The 23585-nt window shown below is 44.8% G+C and overlaps 1 protein-coding gene across 1 annotated transcript in view; it reads right to left on the bottom strand.

The window, feature by feature from the left end:
• The window catches only part of ADAMTS17 (ADAM metallopeptidase with thrombospondin type 1 motif 17), a gene marked incomplete at both ends in the record, with an annotated part of 292773 nt that overhangs the window by 79096 nt on the left and 190092 nt on the right, over nucleotides 1–23585 (bottom strand). Inside the window, 3 exons of the mRNA XM_080913724.1 lie at nucleotides 1642–1722; nucleotides 13741–13861; nucleotides 21413–21540. Of these exons, the coding sequence (XP_080769850.1) occupies nucleotides 1642–1722; nucleotides 13741–13861; nucleotides 21413–21540 (330 nt within the window). The remainder of the gene's footprint in view (nucleotides 1–1641; nucleotides 1723–13740; nucleotides 13862–21412; nucleotides 21541–23585) is intronic.

Below are 23585 nucleotides of genomic sequence, written 5' to 3'. Positions count from 1 at the left end.
CTAGGAAGCCAAGTCATTCAGACATTTAAACCAACTTTCTTGGGATACAGACCGGCGGGTTGCTCACAATGAAATGTCATCCCCATCAGCTGACCTCTGGTCCTGGTTAGACTCCACTGGCCATTCTGAGAGGCTCCAGACTGAAATGGATTCAGGTGGAGTGCAGAACTGGGCATGAAAGTAAGCCCCCTGGAGCTTTTGCTTGCCATCTACAAATCCAGCATAGCGATGCTCTGTGGTAGATGGAGGTGTGGGGGTCAGGTCTCTAACGCGCTGCACTGCCTGGTGGCTGGGAACTACAAGTGTGGACGTTACTACTCTCCTTTGCATAGTTGCCTCTAAGCTTTCCCGGTCGAGCTGACAGGGCCAACTGTGACAGCAAACTCTCATGAGGGTTCCAGTGACGAGTTCCTTTATATTCTAGGGCATTTATTGATACTTAGCATTTATTGATTCTGGCCCTGCCCTTGGCCATGATTACACTCTGCAGAAGAGAAGTCATGGAGGTGGTTTTGTTATTTCTCCCAGACTCATGGAGACGGATCAGGCAAGATGGATCCTGGGAGTACTTACTTTGCTGCTTTACGTGCTTCTTTTGGAGGGGGCATGGTACACACTTAGTTTTGTGAGGTAAGGGCGAAAGATGACCTCAGTCTCTTGGGGGATGTCACACTAATTTTGGTTGACCCCAACATTTGGCATTTATGCCCCTTCCCCACTCCCTGGACACCATGCAACAGAGGCTGAGGGAGGGGGGCCCTGTCTAGTTTGAGATTTAACCCAAACAAGGACCATGGGGTTGTGGCTCACCAAAGGATATGGGTGACAGCATCTCTGTCCCACTGAACCAAGCAAGAGAAGAGCAGCCTTGAAGCCCGTAGGAGTATTTTCTTCCCAAAGCCTGCGGAAACAATACCCAGGCAGGCGTCCAGTGCAGTGTTCCTACTTCCTGATGCCCAAGGACCAGGCTGATCTTTGCTGGGGGTTAAGGGCAAGGCTGGAATCACTCAGAGGACCTCCTTTAAGCTAGGAGGGATTTCAGTGAATCCATCCCTCTACAGAGGGCAAAGAGCACTAGTCTGCGCAGAATCCAACCCTTCAGAGCTATGCAAGTGTCAGCTCAATGTCAGCTTGTCACTTACTATGAAGTTAGGTCCCCAGAGCTTGGTGAGGGCCAGTGCTGTTCTGTGACCCATTCAGCTTGGAACCACTGTTGTTACCTCAGCAAGAGACATGTCTGGCGCCCTTGGCAGCCTGCAGGAGCTGGCGGGTGGATGTCCCATGGGTCTCTGCTGCCTGGGCTAACTGCACTGGGTTCTCCAGGAGGGATTGTTGGGAAACACACTTCCCCAACACCTCATGGGTTCCTCCACATTATGTATTTTCCATCCTGTTCAAAAGTGGTCATTCTGACTGTACTCCTCCCCCACAACATACCTTGGATCTTCCTGCAAAAAGTGCTGTCTCGTCCATTTTGGGTACTTACATTATTCTAAAGAAAGTGCGGGTATAACATCATGGTTATGCCTGGGAGGAGGTATGCAGGGATACAGGTTTATATAAAACTGGGAGGAAAGATCTAGTTTTGGAGCTACAATGCAGGTCATCAGAAGCAACTCATAGGGCAGAACTTTGTATTACCCAGGAAGCTGTGAGCAGGTTTGTCCTCCACCACACGGATCCGACGAGCTCCAGCCGGAATGACAACAGCTTCGATATAACCTGTGGTGACAGACATATAGCTGAAGGCCACCTCAGTCCTGGATCAGAGGCCCACATTCGATCCTCCATTTAAACTTCCCAACTATGCCCCCCCTGTGGTAAGTTCGGAGGCTGCAGGCTGACACAGCCTGAGAAATGGAGTTCTATCTTCTAAGACCACTCCGTTCCTAGACTGTTCCATTGGTAGGCACTCTAGGTTGAGTTGCAATCCCCTCTCTTGAACACGTATTTTAAAACCCCCAACCCCAGTCCCTCTACAGAGGGCAGTGTGCACTAGTCAGGATAAAATCCAAGCCTATAGAGATATGTAGGCGTTTGTGTATGTTAAGAGTGTGAACTCATGTGGAAATAGGAGCACTGTGCACATATCTAGCTAAGATGAAGTCATATCTAATTCATCAGGATCTTAGTCTGGACACCTTTTCATTAAAAACAATAGATGTCCTTGTTTATCACATGGGAGTACTTGTGTCATGCCACATGTGTGGACGCCAAGGGGAAACCTGGGGAAGTCAGTCACCTCTTTCCACCACATGGGTTTGAAGGATCAACTCAGGTCACTGACCTTGGCGACAAGCTCCCTTCTCTGCTGAGCCATCTTGCCTTACAATAACTTTTAAGAAAGAGGGATTTGCACACAGGTGTGCCACAGGCAAACACCATGGAGATGGGCGAATCTTGTATAAGGTAAGGAGCTCCAGGCTGCACACACCACCAAAAGCCAGAGGAGAAGAACAGTGCGACCCTGCCCACGCAGCTCTCTCAGACTATCTGTCTCCAGGGTAAGAACCCAAGTTTCTACTGTGTATGCCTCCCAGCCAGCAGCACATTGCTAGAGCTGCCTGGAGGAATACCCTGGTCACACTACTCTGTTGGAAGTCCCTTCGTGCTCAGTTGAAGCTTACCTTTCCTTGGAATGTTCACAGGATCATAACAAATGCAGAGAGAGTCATCCTACGATGAATCCCTTCCCTTACCACGCACCACCTCCTGCCTCCACTGACCTGGAGACTTCTATGGCTTTAGTATCAGACACTTTGCCTGCTTCCTTGACTATTGGCATGTGGAGGGTGAGCGCTGTATGCTCTGTCTATTCATGGATGAGGGTGGTCAGTGAGCATTCAGGATGGAAATGCCTGGAGGGCGGTCAGGGATCCAGTCGGGGAATGCCAAGTTCACTATGTCAGCAAGTGGCCCAGTGTGGTTTGGGATTCTGAAGTGAAGGCTGGTAATGATTTACAACCATGTTCAGGTTTGAGACGAGGGTACCAAGCATTTGCCTCAGCCTCCGGGAGGATGCTGTGTGTTTCAAATGTGATCACTTAAAAACACAGTTAGAGATGTCTAGGTCCAGCTACATGAAGGCAAGAAAATATCTGGAGGAATTATTTATATCTTGATTTCTCACACTAGAGATGCCTTTTTATTATAAAAATGGCACTCAATAATTGAAACACCTAATCAAGCTAAAACCTAGAACTGACTTATATCACATCACACTAAAAAAATATTTCAATGCTTTAACTTTCAACGTGTCTTGTGCATTTAAATGCACACATGCTTTCTGTTAATCTGATGCTTTCAATGTACAAGGAGAATTTAAAATGTAGCCATGAGGTACACAGACAGTTATGTAAAAGGCAAGCAGTATATTATGAAGTAACCAGAACAGCATTTTGCACAGTGCAGACCCATACAGCACCTAAACCAGTGGTTCTTAACCCGTGGGTCATGACTTCTTTGGCAAACCTCTCTCCTAAAGTATATACACATTACATTAGGGTTCATAGCAGCAGCAGAATTACAGTTATGAAGTGGCAAGGACATAATTTTATGGTTGGGGGGTCACCACACCATGAGGAAATAGATTAAAGGGTTATAGCATTAAAAAGGTTGAAAATGACTGGATTAAGCTATGAAGATTATGAATTCTGTTTAATTGCTCTGAGGTCTTGTTGGGGAGCAAAACAATGTCACAGTTTCAACAGATACGCAGCAACAATGGATTAACTTCACTAATTTGTTTTGACGAGAGCTATTAGCTCTTTAGGACATAAAGTCCCTCCCTGCATCACAAGTGATGGTAACCCATTCTCATAGCAAATGTCTTTTCAATGGAAAAGGATCTTGTGAATGCTAAATACTATCTCCACCCACCTTCTTTTGCTTATTTTAAAGGAATAGATGTACCATTCTGTATTTCAGTATGTGAATTATACAACGTAAACAAAGCAATTTTTATATAACATTTATGGTATCTAATGTAACCTAGTAGGGCAGGGAAACATACAGCCCTGGTTGGGTATGGTGGAACAGACCTTTAATTCCACCACTCAAGAGGCAGGGGGCAGGTCTCTATGAGTTCAAGGTTAGCCTGGTCTACAGAGTGAGTTCCAGGCTAGCCCGGTCCTACAAAGTGCAACCTTGTCCCTAAAAACCAACAGAAAAGATAAAGCCACAAGGACATACCCGAGGCCCCTTTTATTTCTTTAACACCTCCAGTTAGTAACATCATATTATGAATCCATGAATTTATCAGTCCAGATATCAGAGAGGATGGTATGTTAGAAGTTGTATTCTGCTCAGTTCCTAGGAAGATCTTAATCCAAGAAAGTGGACAGTTAAGGCTAACCACTGCATAGATATTACCACTACATGGATATAACCACTTCACGGATATAATCCCTGCACAGATATAACCAATGCATGGATATAACCCCTGCACGGATATAACCACTACACGGATATAACCACTACATGGATATAACCACTTCACAGATATAACCACTGCACGAATATAACCACTTCACGGATATAATCCCTGCATGGATATAACCACTTCATGGATATAACCCCTGCATAGATACAACCACTTCATGGATATAACCACTGCACGGATATAACCACTGCATGGATATAGGGCCCGGGTGGCTTCTCTGTGCCATCACCAACTTCTAAGTGACATAGTTCTAACTGCACCAACTACTTGTATAGATGGGTCTGTGAGGCTGGAAGAGACAGGCCAGTGAGTAAGGAATGAGATTCCCTCTGGCTTATGGTGTAATTAGAACAGTTGAAATCACTTTTACCATAAAATAATTTCTATTTTTTATATTTTAGATAAATGTTTTTAAATATTTTTTCTATTTTTAAGTTTTATTTATTATGTAAGTACACTGTAGCTGTCTTCAGACACACCAGAGGCAGGCATTAGATATCATTGTAGATGGTTGTGAGTCACCATATGGTTGCTGGGATTGAACTCACCATGGAAGAGCAGTCACTAAGCCATCTCTCTAGTCCTCTATTTTTTAAATTTATACAGAATATATGAGATTATAGATGGTAGGACTTTCATGAACAGCTCAATCTTAAATATACTTTATCACATTTATCTCTTTTATTGGTTTGATATATGGTTACTTATATATCTTCTTGCACATATATCTGTACACATATAATTATGTATAATATTGTACATAAATGTCAGGAGTATCATTATAACTCAATATTTTATTATACTACAATATTTTAACTAAATACTTGCTATTTTAAAGATATGATCTATCCCAAAAACCATATGCACTAATATATACAGTTCTATTTCATGGTTTTGTTTAAATTTTGGTGTGCATATTGTCTTGGCAACGGCAACTTATACTGGTATAAATAGTATTAGAGACAATGCTATGTCACGATAAATATACTCATAAAACTTCAGCAAACCCAGTTAGCAACATCTAAAAAGCGTTATATACTATGATAAAATGTGACTTCAGGCATGTAAGATAATCACCCATATTAATAAGAGATAAAATCTGTATGATTATCTCAATATATACAAAGAAAATACTTGGCAAATTCAACCAGGAGTAGAAAGGGAATATCCTCAGCATGATAAAGGTTATCAAAAAAAGCCTCACAACTAACGGTATAACTTAATTTCAAAATATTGAATGCTTTTTCCCTGAGGAGAGGGGTTTTTATGAAGCATATCTTGCTTGCTTTTCCTGCTCAATTGTGCATTGGAGGCTCTTAAGCAATTAGGTAAAAATAAACAGCTAAAATATATAAATACATAGAAGAAAAACATAGGAGCAAAAAAGGTAAGATTATCTCTATCCACACTGCATACTCAGCAAGTCCCAAGGAATAACCCCAGAGAACCACTAGAAAGCAGTGTAGTGCGCTGGAAGATGTGGGGAAAACTCAACATTTGCTGCATTGAGAAGAAACAGGATGTTTAGGTACCATCCAAAAACAATAAGACAATTCAGAATAAGTGTAAGACATGATATGTTAGTCCTCTATACTGAAGGCTACAACACATTATCCGAACATATTAGGGAAGATCTAAGTAAATGAAAAGATATCATACATTATGTTTATGGATCAGAAAGATTTTAATTCGGGGGGTGAGGTGAGGTCCTGTACTTGATCTAGGACCTTGTGAATGAGAGTCAAGAACAGAGTTTCAGGCACAATGATGAAAACTTAATAACAGGACAGGAGGACCGATCTGCAGATCTGAGGCAATAAACTATCAAAATGCCCCCAAAGACATGTTTTTGCCAAACATGACAATTCAATATTAAAATTCATATGGAAATGCAAGGGCCTCCCCAGAGTCAAAACATTTCAAGTGAAGTTGGAGAACTCATACTTTCTAATTTCTAAACATTCTAGCTAACTACATTAATCAAAACAGTGTGGTATTGGCGTGAAGATAGATACTTCTATCAATACGATATGATCGAGAGTCCAGAAACAAATCATTTGTTGCTTATTTTTATAAAGCAAAGATGCCAGGAACACTCAATGGGAGAAGGAACAGTCCTCAACAAATTGGCTATCCTCCATCTCAGACCGTACGCTCCACAAAGCCCGACTAACTAAAGCTGGATCACAGATGAAAACATAAGAGGTAAAACAACAGAACTCTAAGGACTAGACAGAAGTAAACCTCAGTGTCCTAGGACTGGGCAAGTAGCTTAACCCTACAGCAACAAAAGAAAGTCAAATCTTGGCTCCTGTCAATGTGTAGGAGCTTGTCATTCTCCGTCACAAACAGTGTGAAAAGGCGGTACATAATGCTGGGATAAAAGAACCGAGAGTCATTCATCTTATCGAAAATCTGATTCAGAATATATAAATAACACAGTAATAAAACAAACATCCCAGCTTAAAATAGGCCAGCAGTTAAATGGGCAGTTCTTGAAAAAAGTTACAGACATGGCCTGGCCATTATGTCCGTTCATGAAACTATGCCACATGGCACGCATCACTAAGGAGGCCCACGTAGAGGATGGTGAGGTACCACCTCATCTGCACTGTCACGGCAGCATCAAGGCAGGGCAGGGAGCACTGGTGAGCAAGTGGACAGGGCGGGCCCTGAACCCACTGCCAGTTAGAATGCAAGGTGTCACAGCCACCCTGGGAAAGATCAGTAGCTTTCCCAAGAAAAATATGTTCCCAAGTACATATGACACACAAGGGAAATGAAAACCCGTTTGCATGATAACTTGTACACAAAATTATTTGTGCTAGCAAAAACCACCACCACAGAAACAAAACAAAAACCCAAGCCTGATAAACAGACCACAAAGTGGCCTGGCTAAACAATGAAGTAGTGTTTGACAAGAGAAAGGGGGAAGAAATGTTGGCTGTAGGCAGCAACAAAGATGAAGTCTGCAAACATTGTACTAAGTAAAAGTGGAGACAGGAGGCACCACCTGCTCAGCCTGATTGTAGCCATGAGATGGTCCGAACAGGCAAATATATCAATACAGACTAGATCAGCAGTAGCAGGGACTAGGAGGGAAACCTGGAAGGGTGGCTAACTGATTTCCTTTAAGAATGTCCCCTTTCTAAAAATAAATAAATAAGTAAATAAGCAAATAAATAAATAAAGGTGGGGGGCTACAAATAAAATCACTACTGCCACCAAAATTACTCCCTCCACCTCCCCTACCTCACTTCACCCTTTGTATATCGCAGTAGATTTTTATACCCCAGATATTTCTTAGAGAATTTTGTTCCTTCTAGGGAACTTGAAGGATTACTGGATTATAAGGATTATTGGGGAATACATAATAGTGAAGTGTCAAAAATAAAAATTCTTCAGGGTCAAAATGGTTAAAATGTTTTCCAGAATTTCCATTTAAACCAGAATCAATACACTTGAGAACAAAATGAGTCTGTGGAGCTGAACGGTACTGGGGTTGTGGGTTGGGTGGGGGAATGACTGCCATGGGGTGTTGTCTTTTTTTTTTTTTTTTGCTGTGTTTTCACTAACAGCTTGCTATTAGCACCATCATCTGGCAGCAGCAGAGGCGGTGTTTGGAGCTGCCTAGGTCTTAATTAGTTGATTTCCCAAATTCCCGAGCAAGGAACAGTTGCAACTGGGCATGGTCACTGTGCTATTTTTAAATCTAATTTTGGCATAAGTTATAACACAAAAGGGCATCTGCTTTCTGTCTCTTCCTGGGCCTTGCCTGGGGTGGGGATGCTGATCAACAGTGGTAAGCTTAGGGCACGTGTGCAAACCAAGTCAAGTATGGTGGCCTCTCCCAGCAGGGAAGTGGCGGTGGCGTTCGGGCTCTGCTAATCTTCCTTCCTATTACTACTTTCTCTGTTCTTTTTGTCTGTCTGTCTATCTATCTATCTATCTATCTATCTATCTATCTATCTATCTATCTATCTGAGATAAGATGTCTCTATGTAACCTTGTCTGTCTTGGAACTTGATGTACAGACCAAGGCTGACCTTGAATGCATAGAGATCAGAAAGATCCACCTGCCTCTGCCTCCTGAGTGCCAGACTTAAAGGTGCGTGCCTGCTCTGCCTGCTTAGCTTCTCTGGTTTTGACACAGAAGGAACCAATTAAAGAGAAAGACTCTGAAAGAAAGGCAGGCTTCTGTCTCTCACTGTTCTCTGATCAGCTCTGACCCAGGGCTCAAAACCAACACTAGGTGGTAAGAAGAGTGACCAGGAAGGGAGACAGTGCCTTCACCAAGTCTCAAAGCATCTTGTCCCTCAGGTCAGATGTTCCATGACTTAGTCAGAGATAGCACATGGACTGTTACAAAAGGGAAAGATCATTCTGAGGATGCAGAAGATAAATTTATATTTTAGACTAAGGGGCAAGGCTTCACCTTGGAGCAATTTTTCCATTACAGTTCCAGTCACCAAGCAAGCAGAATTTGTTAGAGAAACAATTTGATCATGAAGAAGCCACTGGGGAAGCCAAGCCTTTGGCACTGTTCTAGCACACTCACCGTTTTTGCCTCAAGTGAGGTCTTAGGAATGGTGAGCTCAACTCTGTCTTGACTCTACCAATTAATATTACCAGGCTGTGGGCTTTTGTTCCCCTCTGTGAAATTGTTCACCTGAATTTTCTAAGAAGTTTTTTTTCTAGAATATCTGGAATTATAGTTTTGTCACTAAGCAATATTGACTATTTGGGGACAAATATCACTGAGATATTAGAATAGTGGTCTAATCTTGATTATGTACCTGGATTCTTTTTCTATGTGGTATCTAATTTATGGGAAAATAAAGAAATTTAATTTTGTTAGCCAAATCCCAAGATAACCAGAAAAGGATTTTGCTAAGTGTCTACTTTAGTTTGTTTACAAAAGTTGTTTATGAGAATTCAGACTCTTTTCAACTTACAATGGGGTCACGTTCTGAAACACCCATTGTAAGCTGAGACTATCTTAAGTCAAAAGTGCATGTATGCACTACACCTAATCTACTGAAGGCCACAACTCAGCCCACTGTGCAGCACAGCCTGCTCCCACCGTGATTTGCCGGAATAATGACTGGCAACCACAGCATTGTGGGAGAGGATTATTCTGCAAACCGAAAGCCTGGGGAAGAATAAGATCCAAGGTTCAAAGTTCAGTTCCCGTTGGAAATGGATGGGTTCCTCAGTATCTTCACATTGAAAAACTGCTATGAAAGATGAATTGGGAACCATCCGTGTAACTGTGTGTGTTGATAAAGGTGGCTCTTGGTTATAACTAAGAAGATTTCAAGAGGCATCATGAGTCTGATCCATGATCTGGCTGACCCTTGCAATGTGTGGTCAATACAGCTAGGTCAGACCAATACTGCCTTCATCTCTACCAGGAAGGCATCAAGATGCCCTCTGCCAACATGGAAATCTAGTCCAGTGATAATGGGGACATGGAAACATCCCTCTAAGGGAGGGACCAACCAAGACTTGCTTCCCTGTCTTTGCTTTTCTTGGGAATGTATTAAATGTGGTTGATGAGAACACAAAGCCACCCATGGGACCTTAAGTAATGTTTTTGTCAAGTCTCTCAATTTGTCTTTAATACTGGTTTTAGCTTAGTTTTCCATGATTGGCAATTGGTCAAAACGTGTCCTATAATAAGTGGTCATTGGTTTTTGTTTCGCCCATGGCTTTCTTCATGACTCATTCTTGCTAATTCTACTCAGAAAACACTCAGGCATGTAAGCAAGGGCTCCACACCAAGCAGGTCACTTTCAGGACCGTGCCATATAGTCAAACATCTTACACGAGAAACACTTGGGAGTCGCCTTTGCAATCATACACATGGACACCTTCATCAAAGATTGTTCTTAACTGAGAAAAAGAAAAAGGTTGCAGCTGGTTGGTGTGTATTTTAGCAACAGGTATTGTTCCCCTCGATCAGTGGAGCTGTGCCTCAGCATCATCACAGAACCATGAACTTTCCCGTGGTACTCCCATTCCACACACCTAAAGATGGAGCACAGAACTCAGGATGTGGCAGTGGATGGAGGCTAATGACTGATGATACACCGTGATGTGTATCTATCTTTATTTATAACAGGAAGACCATGTCAGCCTTTCTGTTGGAATCTACTGTCTCTTAAAGAACAAAGTGCAAAGGGATCCAGAACCCACCAGGTATCTTGGTTGGGCCTCAGTTAGCACTTTGGCCCATCTGTATACTGCATTTCCATGGGAACTAGTCATCTTTCTAGTTCTACAGAACAAGAAGGAATAAAGATGACAGCATTTAAATGAAAAGTTGGTGCTTGATGGGAAAGAGTCATAGCAGAGAATTTCAACCTACTCAATTCAAATAGTCTAGCCATTTCAGTCCACCAGAAGGCTTGAGAATTCCTTCTACCCATAAATAGCTAAAGGCCTGTCTGTTCAGAACTGGGAGGGCAAGGGTAGGTAGGGGCAGCGACATTCTACACCTAGAAAGCTAGTTTCCCAGGCGAGGCTTTGAGGTCTTCCATCATAGGTTTCTGGCTTATCTAGGGCACTGTATGCATCTACCCTAGATTCCCAGCTCAGGGGCTTTTGTAAGCAGACCTAGGAGAGTTCAGGCTGGGGTCAGGCCTTCGTGCAGGACCTGGCAAAGTTTCTGCGTTTGATGTTGCTTTATCTCTCTGTATGGCATTTCTCTTTGATACCCACCCTGAAGGGTGATAAGGCATTCCTCCCATTTTCATTCCTCAGAGCTGGGCACAGATGAAAGCTGCCTTCCTATCTATACCAATAAGATTAGCAAATCCACTTGACTGGGGTCACCAAGATGCCAAATGACCTGGGACCTTCACAGAATTTCTCTGCTGAGTCTCACTCAAATATATGGATTCACCTTTAGCCAGAGGTGCCTTCTCTCCACCCTGGTTGCCACTGACTTTTTAAGTCACCTTTTATAACTGATATATATATATATATATATATATATATATATATATATATATATATATATATATATATACATGTGTGTGTGTGTATGTGTGTGCGTATGTATGTATGTATGTATGTATACACACACACACATATATATATATATATTGTGTGTGTGTGTGTGTGTGTATTTATATATATACAGGCCCTGGCAAAGTGCCTCACCTTGATTGTGACTAATGTAGTGACTGTTAACTTTGATTGTCTGTTTATCTGATATCGAAATGTATGCATGCCAAATAAATGTTTTTGGGGACAGAATGGGGTGTGGTGGGAAAGGCATATGCTTTGACCCAGTATCCATATTCTGCATGTATGTAGTCTAGCACATCAAATTCTAAACGGCCAATAGTTACATGTGAATGAACACCACACACAGATTTTCAATAAACAAAATCTGCACTGATGTGATCTCACAGACTTGGATGGTGAAGGTCTTAAAAATTAATACCAAACCCGTGACTGTGCTTTAGTGTTAACGTATGGCATTTGGCAGCTGCTCAGAAGTGACAAATTCACAGGGAGATGAAGCTAATGTTTGTTTCCCTTCCCTGAAGGTTTGTTCTAGGGTCTGTACACCAAGCAGCTAGAAGTAGGTATACTAAGCTAAACATGATAGTGAGACAGTTACCCCAAAGAAGTTCCCCACGGGATTTTCCTTTCATGGAACACTTACTTCTATAGCCACCCTCCTCTGTGAGACACAGAGCCCGGCACTGACTGGATACATGGAGAAAAGAGGGCAGGAGAGAAGATGCTGATGTGGACAAATGAAGCATCTCCTTTGGTCAACATTAATGCGTTTGTCCTAACCTAGGTCATCTGACAAGTGAGCTGCTATGGTACAGGATTTCAATGGTTAGGGTAGAACCTTCTTTAATGTTCTATTGAACCCATCAGGTGGTGGGCGTGGCCGTGCTCAACCCATCCAATGTAGAAGGATGCAACTGTACTCAGTTCTGACAGCTGAAGGGCAACCTTCAATTTAAATGAGGCGTCTATTCACCACCACCATCATCACCATGTGTCTGTGTGTGCACATGTATCCAAGCACGTGTTTGTTGTACTGTGCATGTGGAGGTCAAGGGACAACTTTTAGGAGTCAGTTCTCTCTGTCCACCATGTGAGATTGAACCCATGTCATCAGGCTTGGCAGCCAGTGCCTTTCTTTACTAGCTGAGCCATGTTGATGATTGTAAATAAGGTTTCCAATGATTTGTCAAAATAAATCAGTATTAAATGGCAATGTCTTGCCAACTGTGGAGGTTTTATCTCCAGCTTCAGTAACTACAGAAGGCAAATCCAGGGTGCCCAGAGGTGAAACAGTATCAGATGCGCCAAAGCGAAGAGCAATCAGCTAAGGTTTTAGAGCTGTGCAGCCCAAGGTAACCTATGACAACAAGGATGTTCTTGGTCTGACCTGAGTCACACCCAGCCCTGCTGGCAATGGGGACACGAATTGTGGCCATCATTCCTGTTAGTGTAATTTCTGCCAGTTATGATTTAAATTTAGATAGACTTGAATGGCCAGTACATTTTGCACTGGACAGTTTGCTTCCACAGGGCAAAGTTCCCCCAAATGAACTCATTCTAGTGGTAGCTTCTGTGTCTTTCTGGAACAATGTGATAGGTGTAAACTTCACCTTTTTATAAAACATTCGTATATATGGACATGTGTGTGTGTGTGTGTGTGTGTGTGTGTGTGTGTGCTTATGCATGTGTCATAGTGCATATGTAGAGGTCAAAGGTCAAGTTGTGGGAGTTCTCTATTCCTACCACGTGGGTTCTGGGGATGGAACTCAGATTCCTTTCAAGTTTCTTGGCAAGAACCGTCTCACTGGCCCCGAAATTCTGTTTTTAAATTTAAATTTGCATTTGCTGTTACCTCTAGGTTTGCTTTCACAAGATCCTGAATAGTATGTCCTTTTGATAGTTTCTAGAAGGTATGTTCCTATAGCCCAAGCTTTCTTTCCATGTAGGAAGTTCAGACTCTGCCTTATCCTACGGGCTGTTCTGAGAGGCAGAACTTAAAGCCACGATTCTGTTCTACTCCTCACCCGACTGAATGCCACAGGCTGATGTCCCCTGTGACAGCAGACCAGCAAACCACCTTCTGTTTCTGGACAAAGAGGCCCAGGTCTAGGAAGGCGGTACAAATGGGAAGATCAAGAAGACCCTGCATCGGAATGGTGACATACAAAAAGCGACACCACCATTAGCACTGGGGCAAAAAGATGAAATCTAAAGTGTGTGGCGGTGGACCTGCAACCACCACAGCCCTCGGGCCCAGCACTGACCTGTCCCCCGGGAGTGGCTGAAGTCACCCTTCACCACGCGGCAGGTCTTGCCGTCCCCGCTGCAGACACCACACCTGTCTTCTTTAGCCGCAGACCCTATGATGCCGTCACAGCCAATTTTCTAGAAAAGTGAAGGGCTGGTTAGTCTTTGTTTAAGACTCGTTGGTGTTTTGAAGCTGAATCCCTGTACAGCCGATTTCTCTGAGAGGCAATGTTCCCCCAGGGAACCTGTCACATTTTTGGTTATTATTAAATTCAGAGGAGAAAAAGACATTTACCAGAATGCAGATTTGGTTTGCCTTTTAAAAACTGTTTTTATGAACTTATTAAATGCATTTAAAAAATGTGTACTATGGAATAAAGGTGCTCTGCTACCTTAAAATACCCACAGGGATATTAACTACACATCTCTGAGGAGCAAGGACTGTCCACCTCTGCCGCATCACAGCAGAAACATCAGGGTGGTGAAGAGGAAGCTGGAGGGGAGCGTGGTCCCACCATGCTATACCTTACTTCTCAGTAGAAACTGACCAGGGCTGAGAGAGGGAGAGGGAGAGAGCATCCCAGATCATGGAGTCTGCTCAGAGCAGAAAGCTCAGCCAATATCCCCTTGCTAAAATTGTATGCAAGGTTCTGCATCCTGCTTCTGAGTCTCACAGTCAGTGTCCAAGTTGTGGGTGGCACGGCTACATGCTAGAGTCAGAAGAGCCTGTTACCCCAGCCTCTTCATGTCACCCGGACCTGCTTCCTTTCAGCTTCCCCCGTTTCTGTCTTGTGCTCCCCAACGTAACTTTCTTCTACAAGCTTCCTGTGATTTCTAATCCGCCCTCATGTTATCATGGCTAGTCTCTGGCTTCATTGCTGGCTTCTTGTCTTGAGATTCAGTTTGGGTCTCCTGATTAAGCAGCTTGGGATGTTCTACATAAACACCCCACTTGGTCTCCATGGCTTCTCCCAAGGGCAGTGAAGGGAGTTTTTGCACATCAGTGCTGAACAGATGCAAGTCAGATGGCCCCTTAGGTGAACCCTCAGTTCTCAGGCTGAAGTCAGATGGCCCCTTAGGTGAACCCTCGGTTCTCAGGTTGAAGTCAGATGGCCCCTTAGGTGAACCCTCAGTTCTCAGGCTGAAGTCAGATGGCCCCTTAGGTGAACCCTTGGTTCTCAGGCTGAAGTCAGATGGTCCCTTAGGTGAACCCTCAGTTCTCAGGCTGAAGTCAGATGGCCCCTTAGGTGAACCCTCAGTTCTCAGGCTGAAGTCAGATGGCCCCTTAGGTGAACCCTCAGTTCTCAGGCTGAAGTCAGATGGCCCCTTAGGTGAACCCTCAGTTCTCAGGCTGAAGTCAGATGGCCCCTTAGGTGAACCCTCAGTTCTCAGGCTGAAGTCAGATGGCCCCTTAGGTGAACCCTCAGTTCTCAGGCTGAAGTCAGATGGCCCCTTAGGTGAACCCTTGGTTCTCAGGCTGAAGTCAGATGGCCACTTAGGTGAACCCTCGATTCTCAGGTTGGGACAGGCTGCCCAGTTCTGCCTACACAGCTTGCTGTGACATTTGTCACTGTTTGCATTTGGAAGCCAGGTCTGCAGAGATATCCTTGTCAGAACAGCAGCAAATCTGAGGCCTGAAGGAAAACGGCCAAAGCACTTTGCCAACAGGACACTTTCCCTTTGCTGAAGTCAGTGAAAGAAATCTATGATATGCTTGGCAGGGACACACAAAATTCTCTTGAAATGGAAGTGGCCGTAAAGCACAATTAAATCATGACTTCTGAGTGTTAGTGGAGCTTTAACAACTGCATTTATGAGCTTCAATGTTCCAAGAGTACAAGATGACCAAACCCAATGAAACTCCAAACAGCAAGTGGTCTAAAACCTTCCCACAGCATCCTGATGGTCCTGGGCTATTCTTTCATTTGCCCTAAAGGACCCCCACTTCTGAGCTCCCAAATTCCTAGCCAACATATGCTGGCCAGGGTGCTGTTTGGGAAAGGGTCGGGACAAGAGTGCCTGTGGCATACCAAAAAGTGCAAGATGTCATGGGACCAGCAAGATACGCATAAGTTCCCTTGAGTCAAGGCTGTTGCTGTATCACATACAGACTTAAGTTTGAAGAGATCTAGTTCAGAGCCATGTACTGGAGTGTGCCATGGGCAGGAGTGTGCCATGGGCAGGAGTGTGCCATAAGCAGGAGTGTAACATGGGCAGGAGTGTGCCATGGGCAGGAGTGTAACATGGGCAGGAGTGTAACATGGGCAGGAGTGTGCCATGGGCAGGAGTGTGCCATGGGCAGGAGTGTGCCATGGGTAGGAGTGTGCCATGTGCAGGCCATGTGTAGGAGTGTGTCATGGGCAGGCCATGTGTAGGAGTGTGTCATGGGCAGGCCATGTGTAGGAGTGTGTCATGTGCAGGCCATGTGTAGGAGTGTGCCATGGGCAGCCATGGGCTGGAGTGTGCCATGGGCAACCATATGCTGGAGTGTCATAAGCAGCCATGGGTTGGACTGTGCCATGGGCAGCCATGGGAAGCCATGGGCAGCCATGGGCTGGAGTGTGTCATAAGCAGCCGTGTGCAGGAGTGTGCCATGGGCAGCCATATGCTGGAGTGTGCCATGGGCAGCCATGGGTTGGACTGTGCCATGGGCAGCCATGGGCTGGAGTGTGTCATAAGCAGCTGTGTGCAGGAGTGTGCCATGGGCAGCCATGTGTAGGAGTGTGCCATGGGCAGCCATGGGTTGGACTGTGCCATGGGCAGCCATGGGCTGGAGTGTGTCATAAGCAGCCGTGTGCAGGAGTGTGCCATGGGCAGCCATGTGCTGGAGTGTGCCATGGGCAGCCATGGATTGGAGTGTGCCATGGGCAGCCATGGGTTGGACTGTGCCATGGGCAGCCATGGGTTGGAGTGTGCCATGGGCAGCCATGGGCTGGAGTGGAGTGTGCCATGGGCAGGCCATGTGCAGGAGCCATCTTTTGCCCCAGGAATGAGAAGTATTGGTCTCTACTGATTTGAATCCTGGATTCTAGGCCTAGAAGTTTAGCCTTTTGCCAGCAGTGAACAGCCTCCTGTTAGCATACCTAATGGTGGAGGATTTGTCCCCCTCCTCCTCCTCTATGACCTTGTTTTAGCATTTGTCACAGTGTATCTATCACCCACACTATCTTCAACTTGTATATACTTGTCTCCCTGTATCTACTGGGGATTGGCTCTAGAACTCTTCAAATGTGAAGATCTGGAGAAACTAACAGAAAAATGATGTAGTATTTGCACAGAACCTACAACACACATTCTCTTTTATGCTTTCAATTGTCTCTGGGGTAGATGTGATAATGAATATGTAAATTCTATGTAAGTAATTTTATATTGTTTATAATTAAATAATGATAAATTGATAATGATGATAAGAAAAAATGCCTTCATGTGTTTAGAAAAAAACACAATTTTTTTCTGAAGTGTTTTGCATTAAAGTTAGTCAAATCTATCGATAGAACTCATCTAAGAGAGTTTCTGAAGACCAACTACGTCTAACCTGAGGACAGAGGTGTCTAAGTAAGAGAATGTAATACAGAAATAAGCAAATATGTCAGAATGTGTTACAGCTCTTGTCTGTTTCTCTCCCAGCTCTCGTGACTTCGCTCACCTCACCTCCCCAGCTGCATGGTCAACCGAGTTTGTGCCCAGCTCTGAGATAACCTTCTGCTTCTCTCTGATTTTCTTAGTAATTCACCTCCTCTAAAGACTTCAACGACCAAAAGTCTTAAGTCCAATTCTTCCTCCACTTACTAGAGTCTGATGTGTGGCCTTTCTGGAATTCTAGACAATGTTTGGATTTAGTGATTAATTTCATCTCCAAGGCTGCTCTAGTCTGATTTATAAATTCTAGTCTGACATTGCCAGTGTGGCTTGCAAATGATAAATATACATCTTAGTCTAAAACCTCTAAGCCATTTGACTATACTCAGATCTCTACCTAGCCTGGCATTTTGGTCTCCTGATAACATCCACTGTCTACTTTTCTATGCACAGAGCCACTCTTGGTTCAGAGCCTTCTTGCTCAGGGTGTGTATGAGCCTTCATACTGTTGTTTTGACCCTCAATTCTGTACTGATCTCCATCTGAAAACTCAAGGGGCAGACCCATGACTATGGAATGCTATAGTTCAACATATGCATACAGACTCTGTACAACTTCTACCCAAAGCTCACCAACTCAGCTTGTCTTCCCCTCTGGATAATACAATACTATCATCTTGATTAGCTTGAGAAGTGCCTAGGAGATTGGTAAACTGAGCCTGAGGGTGTTACCCAAAAGGATTAACTAAGGGAGGAGACCCAGCATATTCCAAGGTGAAGAAAGGGTCTAGACAGAATAAAAGAGAGAAAGACAGAAGTTCAGCATAGGCACTGTCTCTTGATACTAGTGTGAACTGCTTGACTTTGCTGAGCTTTGCCTACCATGGTAGACTGAAGCCTCTAAAAGTGAGTTAAAATACCTATTCCCTCTTTTGAGGTAGATTCTTTTTAGGTATTTGGTCACGTCACTGCTAAAGTCTAACTCACCTTCCTTCTCCAAATGCACCCTGAATCTAATTATCTCCTAGTCTGTCTTGCAAGCGCTCCAGCTCTTTCCAGCAAGCTGAGCTTCTATAACGGTCTACACTACTCAGGCTACATCCCAGCCAATTCCAGTGACTAAGAGTGCTTCACCACTGTCCTTCAATCTCTTGATCACACTTGTAGTAAACTCAAACTCTCCCTGGGTCTCATCCCCCTGAGTCAGACTCCTACATCCCACTACCCTCAGTGTTCATGCCTTGACTGAGGTAGCTTCACTCTTGCTCCCTTCTGCTAGGAGATCTCTTCCCTTAGCTCCACCAGGGTTCTCCAAGGCTGTCTTCTTTCCAGAGACCACCTTGTGGAGCCCGTCTCAGCTTCTCAGTCATACTGCCCTCACTGGCCTTCCTGGCAGCAGGGTTTTATTTTCTCCTTCACGTATACAGCCCTTTATGGTTTTGTTTCTTTTTCGTCAGGACTATCTTGGGAAATAAATATGTATTTCTATTAATTATTTGGGTGTTTCATATAATATATTTTGTTCAAATTGACCCCGCCACTCCTCTGTGATTCACTTCTCACATCCCTATTCCCTCCCAAAGTCCCATCCTTCTCTTAATAAAACAATGCTCCATGGAATCAATTTTTTGTTGTTTGTATATTTATGGGTGTAGTGCCATCCACTGGACTGTGGCCATATCCTTAGAAAAAAAGTGATTCTCTATCCTTCCCTTCAGAAGCCATCAGTGGTCGATAGCTCCTCAGTTAGGGGTAGGAGCTTCACAAATCCCTCCTATCTCTGTGCTACGTCGTTAACTGGTTTGATCTCATGACGGTCTTGCACAGATAACGACTGCTACTCAAGCCTGGTGTAGTGGTCTCATCTTGTCCAGAAGATACTGTTTTGCCACATTTCTCCCCAGTATTTGACTCTTATCATCTTTCTTCAGTATTCCCTGAGCCTTGAGAGGGATGCTATGGATGTCTGTCCCATCTGTGGCTAAGAACTCTGCAGACTCTTATTCTCTGACCTTTGGTCAGATGTGAGCTTCTGTATTAACCACAGTCCTACAAAGAACAATCCCTGACAAGAACTACATGTTCCACTACCGATGAGCATAGGGACATAAACTGAGAAGAAGGTTTGATGCTCTGTTTATTTAGTGAAATAATAGTAGCAGGTTTACCTGAGACCTGTGAGTTTTCATGTCATAGGTTTTTAGCCATATATAGTCCCAGGGATGTGCTGTCTCCTGTGGAGGAGAATTAAATCCAAACAGAAAGTGGTTGCTTATTCCCATAATATTCATGCCACTGTTGTGCCAATGGGCCTATCTCTCCCAGTGTGGGTCATTATTGTAGTACTCAGGGTTCACACCTGGGCAAGGATCTGAGAAATCCATTGTCATAGCACATGGAATATTCTCAGGTAGAAGAGCCTGAGATCAAATCCAATTTCATGGATGATACCATTGGCACAGACCAGTAGGAACTGAAATTAGGGTCAGCATGAACACAGCCTTCGCTGGCTGGGGAATGTTAAGGTTTTTAAAAGGACCTTCTTATTGGCAGGACTACTGAAGCTGATGCCTGCAAGGGGCTGGGCTGGCTCAGCTGGCACTGACCCAAAAGGTACAAGAGCTTTCACTTGTAAAGCTGCTAGCAAAAGGATTACTATGGTCTGCAATATGTCAACATTCAGGATGTTCCAGGCAAGCATGGAATTTAGACCAGAGACAGCTAGCAGGCTTCTTGAGAACTGTCAACGATGCTCTGTTTAGTAGCAATGCTAAGGACTTTTTTTGATGCTGGCCAGGAACAGGAACATTCTTTGCTACAATACAGTATCCCAGAAGGGCCTGCTCAACCACTCCTTGGTTTCTGGGAGGTGTCCTTGTTAAGACTCATGGACACTTGATATATCTGTTAGAAACAAAAGCAGGACATACTTCCTTAAAAGAGTAGCCAATGTGACTGGCTTGGGCTATCCAGAGAGGAAACCTACTTAGGTTAAAACTGTTTGCTGCAGGAGCCAACCAAGAGACTGAGTTTCTATCTGTGTCTTCCTCCAACAGCTCCCAATAGGGCCACTTTATAGGGACACAGTAAAAGCATAGGGTGACAGTGGCACATTGGACTGAAGGCTTCTATCCTCCCAATTCCACTGCTCCAAGGTGATATTATTAAGGAATGAGTCATTGGGATCTGACCACATCCTGATGGCAGAAGGACCAAGGATCGAGTTAGTGTCTTCCTAAAAGAGCCCCGCCCCCCAAGAGCAGCTTTTGCTCCTGCATAATTTGAAGATGGAACATAAAGAAGCCATTTGTGAGAAGTGAGCCCTCCACAGATGTGGAATATGCCCAGTGTTGAGACCTTGGCTTTCTGTGCCTCCAGCATGAAGGAAACAGTTCCATCCTTTATAAGCCAGCCTATGCTCTTTGCCACAGCTGCTTGATAGGGTTAGTCTCCTCAGGCAGCACATGTTCAGGTTGAGCTGAGTCAGGAGGAGATGAGCCCTGCAGGCACAGGTTGCTTTGCCTGAGTTGCATGTTCCTGCCTGTTGAAAAGTCATAGCCTCTCCATCCTCCTGGTCTTACTTCACACCACCAGGATACTCCTTCTGATGGCTAGAGCTGTGTTCACAACAGCACAACAGTGTACTTCTTGCCCTCTTTCCCCCCTCCTCCTTGCTTTGGCTATTTGTCAGTTTCCTAACAAGTCATGAGTTAAGGAATCTCTGTCCCAGCACATCCCTCTCCCTGACACTGTCTGCAAAGGAGCTTGCTTAGTGTTTGGAAGTGAACAGAGTGCTGTCTGCCCATCCTCCGTTCCTGTCTCATACACGCTGGCTCTTTTGATATCACGACATGTAGAGGAATTTCCAAATGGTTTCAAGAAGGTTGCGGATCTTTCAGCCACTTACGTCTATTATGGGCATAGTGCTGAGTCACTGCCAAGGGCAGGGCATGTGCTGGTGGCTACTGGCCATGAAGAGCAGCACAGACCTCATTGAGAAAACCTCCTCCCCACTGACCCACAAAGGCCCCAGCTCAACCATAGGTCCATTTGGGGGATGAGAGAACCTTTCTCCACAGCCCCATCAAGGACAGTAGGAAAATCAGGTCACCTGGCATCTGCCGTACACGCAGAGGTCAGCCTCGTAGGGTCCGCAGGGTGTGCCATCTAGGACCCTGTCAGCCACCAGCAGCGGGGACTCCTTGCCGAGGGGTGAGCAGTAGAGTTCACAGGGTTTATCTGAAGAGGGAAAGGTTGGTGGGTGTTGATGTGGGAAGGGGTATGTGGGTAATGCAGGGGCAGGGTAGAGACAAGCACAGGTGAGCACTGAGCCCAGTGGTGGAGCGGCTAATGCAGACAAAGGTCTCAGTACCTGAAAACATTTAAAACAACACACAGATCAGGACCCCCTGCCTCAGGAAATGGCAGAGCAGGCAGCTCTGTGGGCTGCCTTCTCTTGGTTTTCCTCCTTTGCAGATACACTGCATTGTTTCTTTGTCCAGTTAATAGACACAGCAACCACACAAAGGACTAGTTATGAGCTAGCCTGCCTATGTGTAAGTGACTGTGTGTCAGAGCTGATTTGAGAGATGTGGAGTCACTGGGGAAGTGACTCAGGTGGACAGATGTTGGCTGTGATCTTTTAGGTAAGGCAGCCTCCTGGGTACTGCCTGCCTCTGACTGCCATCAGCAGATAGCACCCTCTCCAGGCTCAGGTACCCAAGACAGTGGGGGAGAGAGGTGGAGAGTCCTTAATTGTCTAGAACTCCCTGAATTTGCCCACCCCTCCAAGGATTATAACCAGGTTTTTCTCCCAAAGGTATTGAGGACAGACCTTTTAAAGCAAGAGAAAGGGGTTCAGAGTTCCTCCAAATTCTCTGAATAGTCCCTTTCTTTATAAGTGGGAAGATAATTCTCCAGGAGAAAATATCCTTTGAATATCACAAGGGTTTCAGCTCTGAGCACAGTGTGAGAACTCTTACATCCCTAGGAGTATGGGAGGGGATGAGGTCCTAGAAGTTCTACAGCCATGCACGGCAAGAAAAGATGCCTAGAACATGCCATGCCTCCTGCATGGATGGGGTGTACTCAGATGAATCTGGCTGAGGCTTCTGTCTGGCTTCCCAGAGGCCTACCTATTGGCACGGGTTTCTGACTGACCAGAGGAAGCAGAAGCCACAGCCAGGGCAAAGGCAAGGAAGATGAGCTCTGAGGTTTGAGAGCTGGTGATTACATCAATTTAGAGGTCTGGAATTCTTAGTGAGTGCCAGAGAGAACATGAATACTTTGGCTCACAATGTTCATACTGCCCTCTCAGACTCGATTACCAAGTCTTACTTTGTCTTTACTTTTTAAGGTAGAGTCTAGTTAATGTTGAGGCCAGAGTGACTGATCACCTAAGTTCTGTCTTCTGCCTTGGCTACGCAGCCTTTTCTCCCACAAGCTGTCCACCAGGACATAACCAGTCCCCAGGTACCAGGCAGGTTAGCTGATTGGATCAGTAAAGTCCACCTGACTATGAAGAGACCAATCAGAGTCTTTCTTCTGGAGGAGCTAGACCCTCCCTCCAGACAAGTCTCAGCTAATGGGACAACACTTAACACAGCCAGATGACGGAGGTATTTTCCCTGATAACTCAACACTGAAACCCCATGACACAGAGAGGCCACAGCTCATGTCTGGTGGGTCTCCGAGAAGGTTTATTTATAATTCAGAAATATGCGAAGCTCTGAAAATGAGTGCTTTCAAATGGCAAGCTATTTGGCTGCAAAAACAGCCTTTCCGGACAGGAATCCCCACCTCATTAGGGGCCCGCCAGCAGGCTGCCATGTGTCCCTTTGGGTGCAGCAGGAGGTGTTACTATGTGGCTACTGAGCCATCTTTGCCTTTCAAACACCACAGAGATTTGACTTCTGAGCCCTCCAAGAATTCAGAGATACGCAGCACAGATTTACCTAATTGGAGATGTGGGCTTTCCCTGGTTGGGTGTTTGAGAAGCTTAGAGAAAGGCAGCCTACACTGGGGGCAGGGCTTCTGGAGGCCATAGAAGACTGGCCTAATCATTTCAGATATCTTGGTTCCAGCCCCTCACTGGTCCTTTGGGGACACCCTTCATCTTTGTCACAATGCTCCTCCATCTCTGGACCACTTGGCTGAGTAGGAGTCACAGTTCTGACCCTCCCATCTCTCATTTGCTCAGACACTGAGACTGGTGGGTAAGGGATATCTCTTGTGTGAAGCAAAGGAACTGGGAAATATCCGCTTTGTCCAGACATAGCTTCCCA

This window comes from Micromys minutus, assembly GCF_963924665.1.
Source record: "Micromys minutus genome assembly, chromosome: 3".
NCBI classification, from domain to species: domain Eukaryota; kingdom Metazoa; phylum Chordata; class Mammalia; order Rodentia; family Muridae; genus Micromys; species Micromys minutus.
This window is presented reverse-complemented; position numbering and strand designations above follow the sequence as displayed.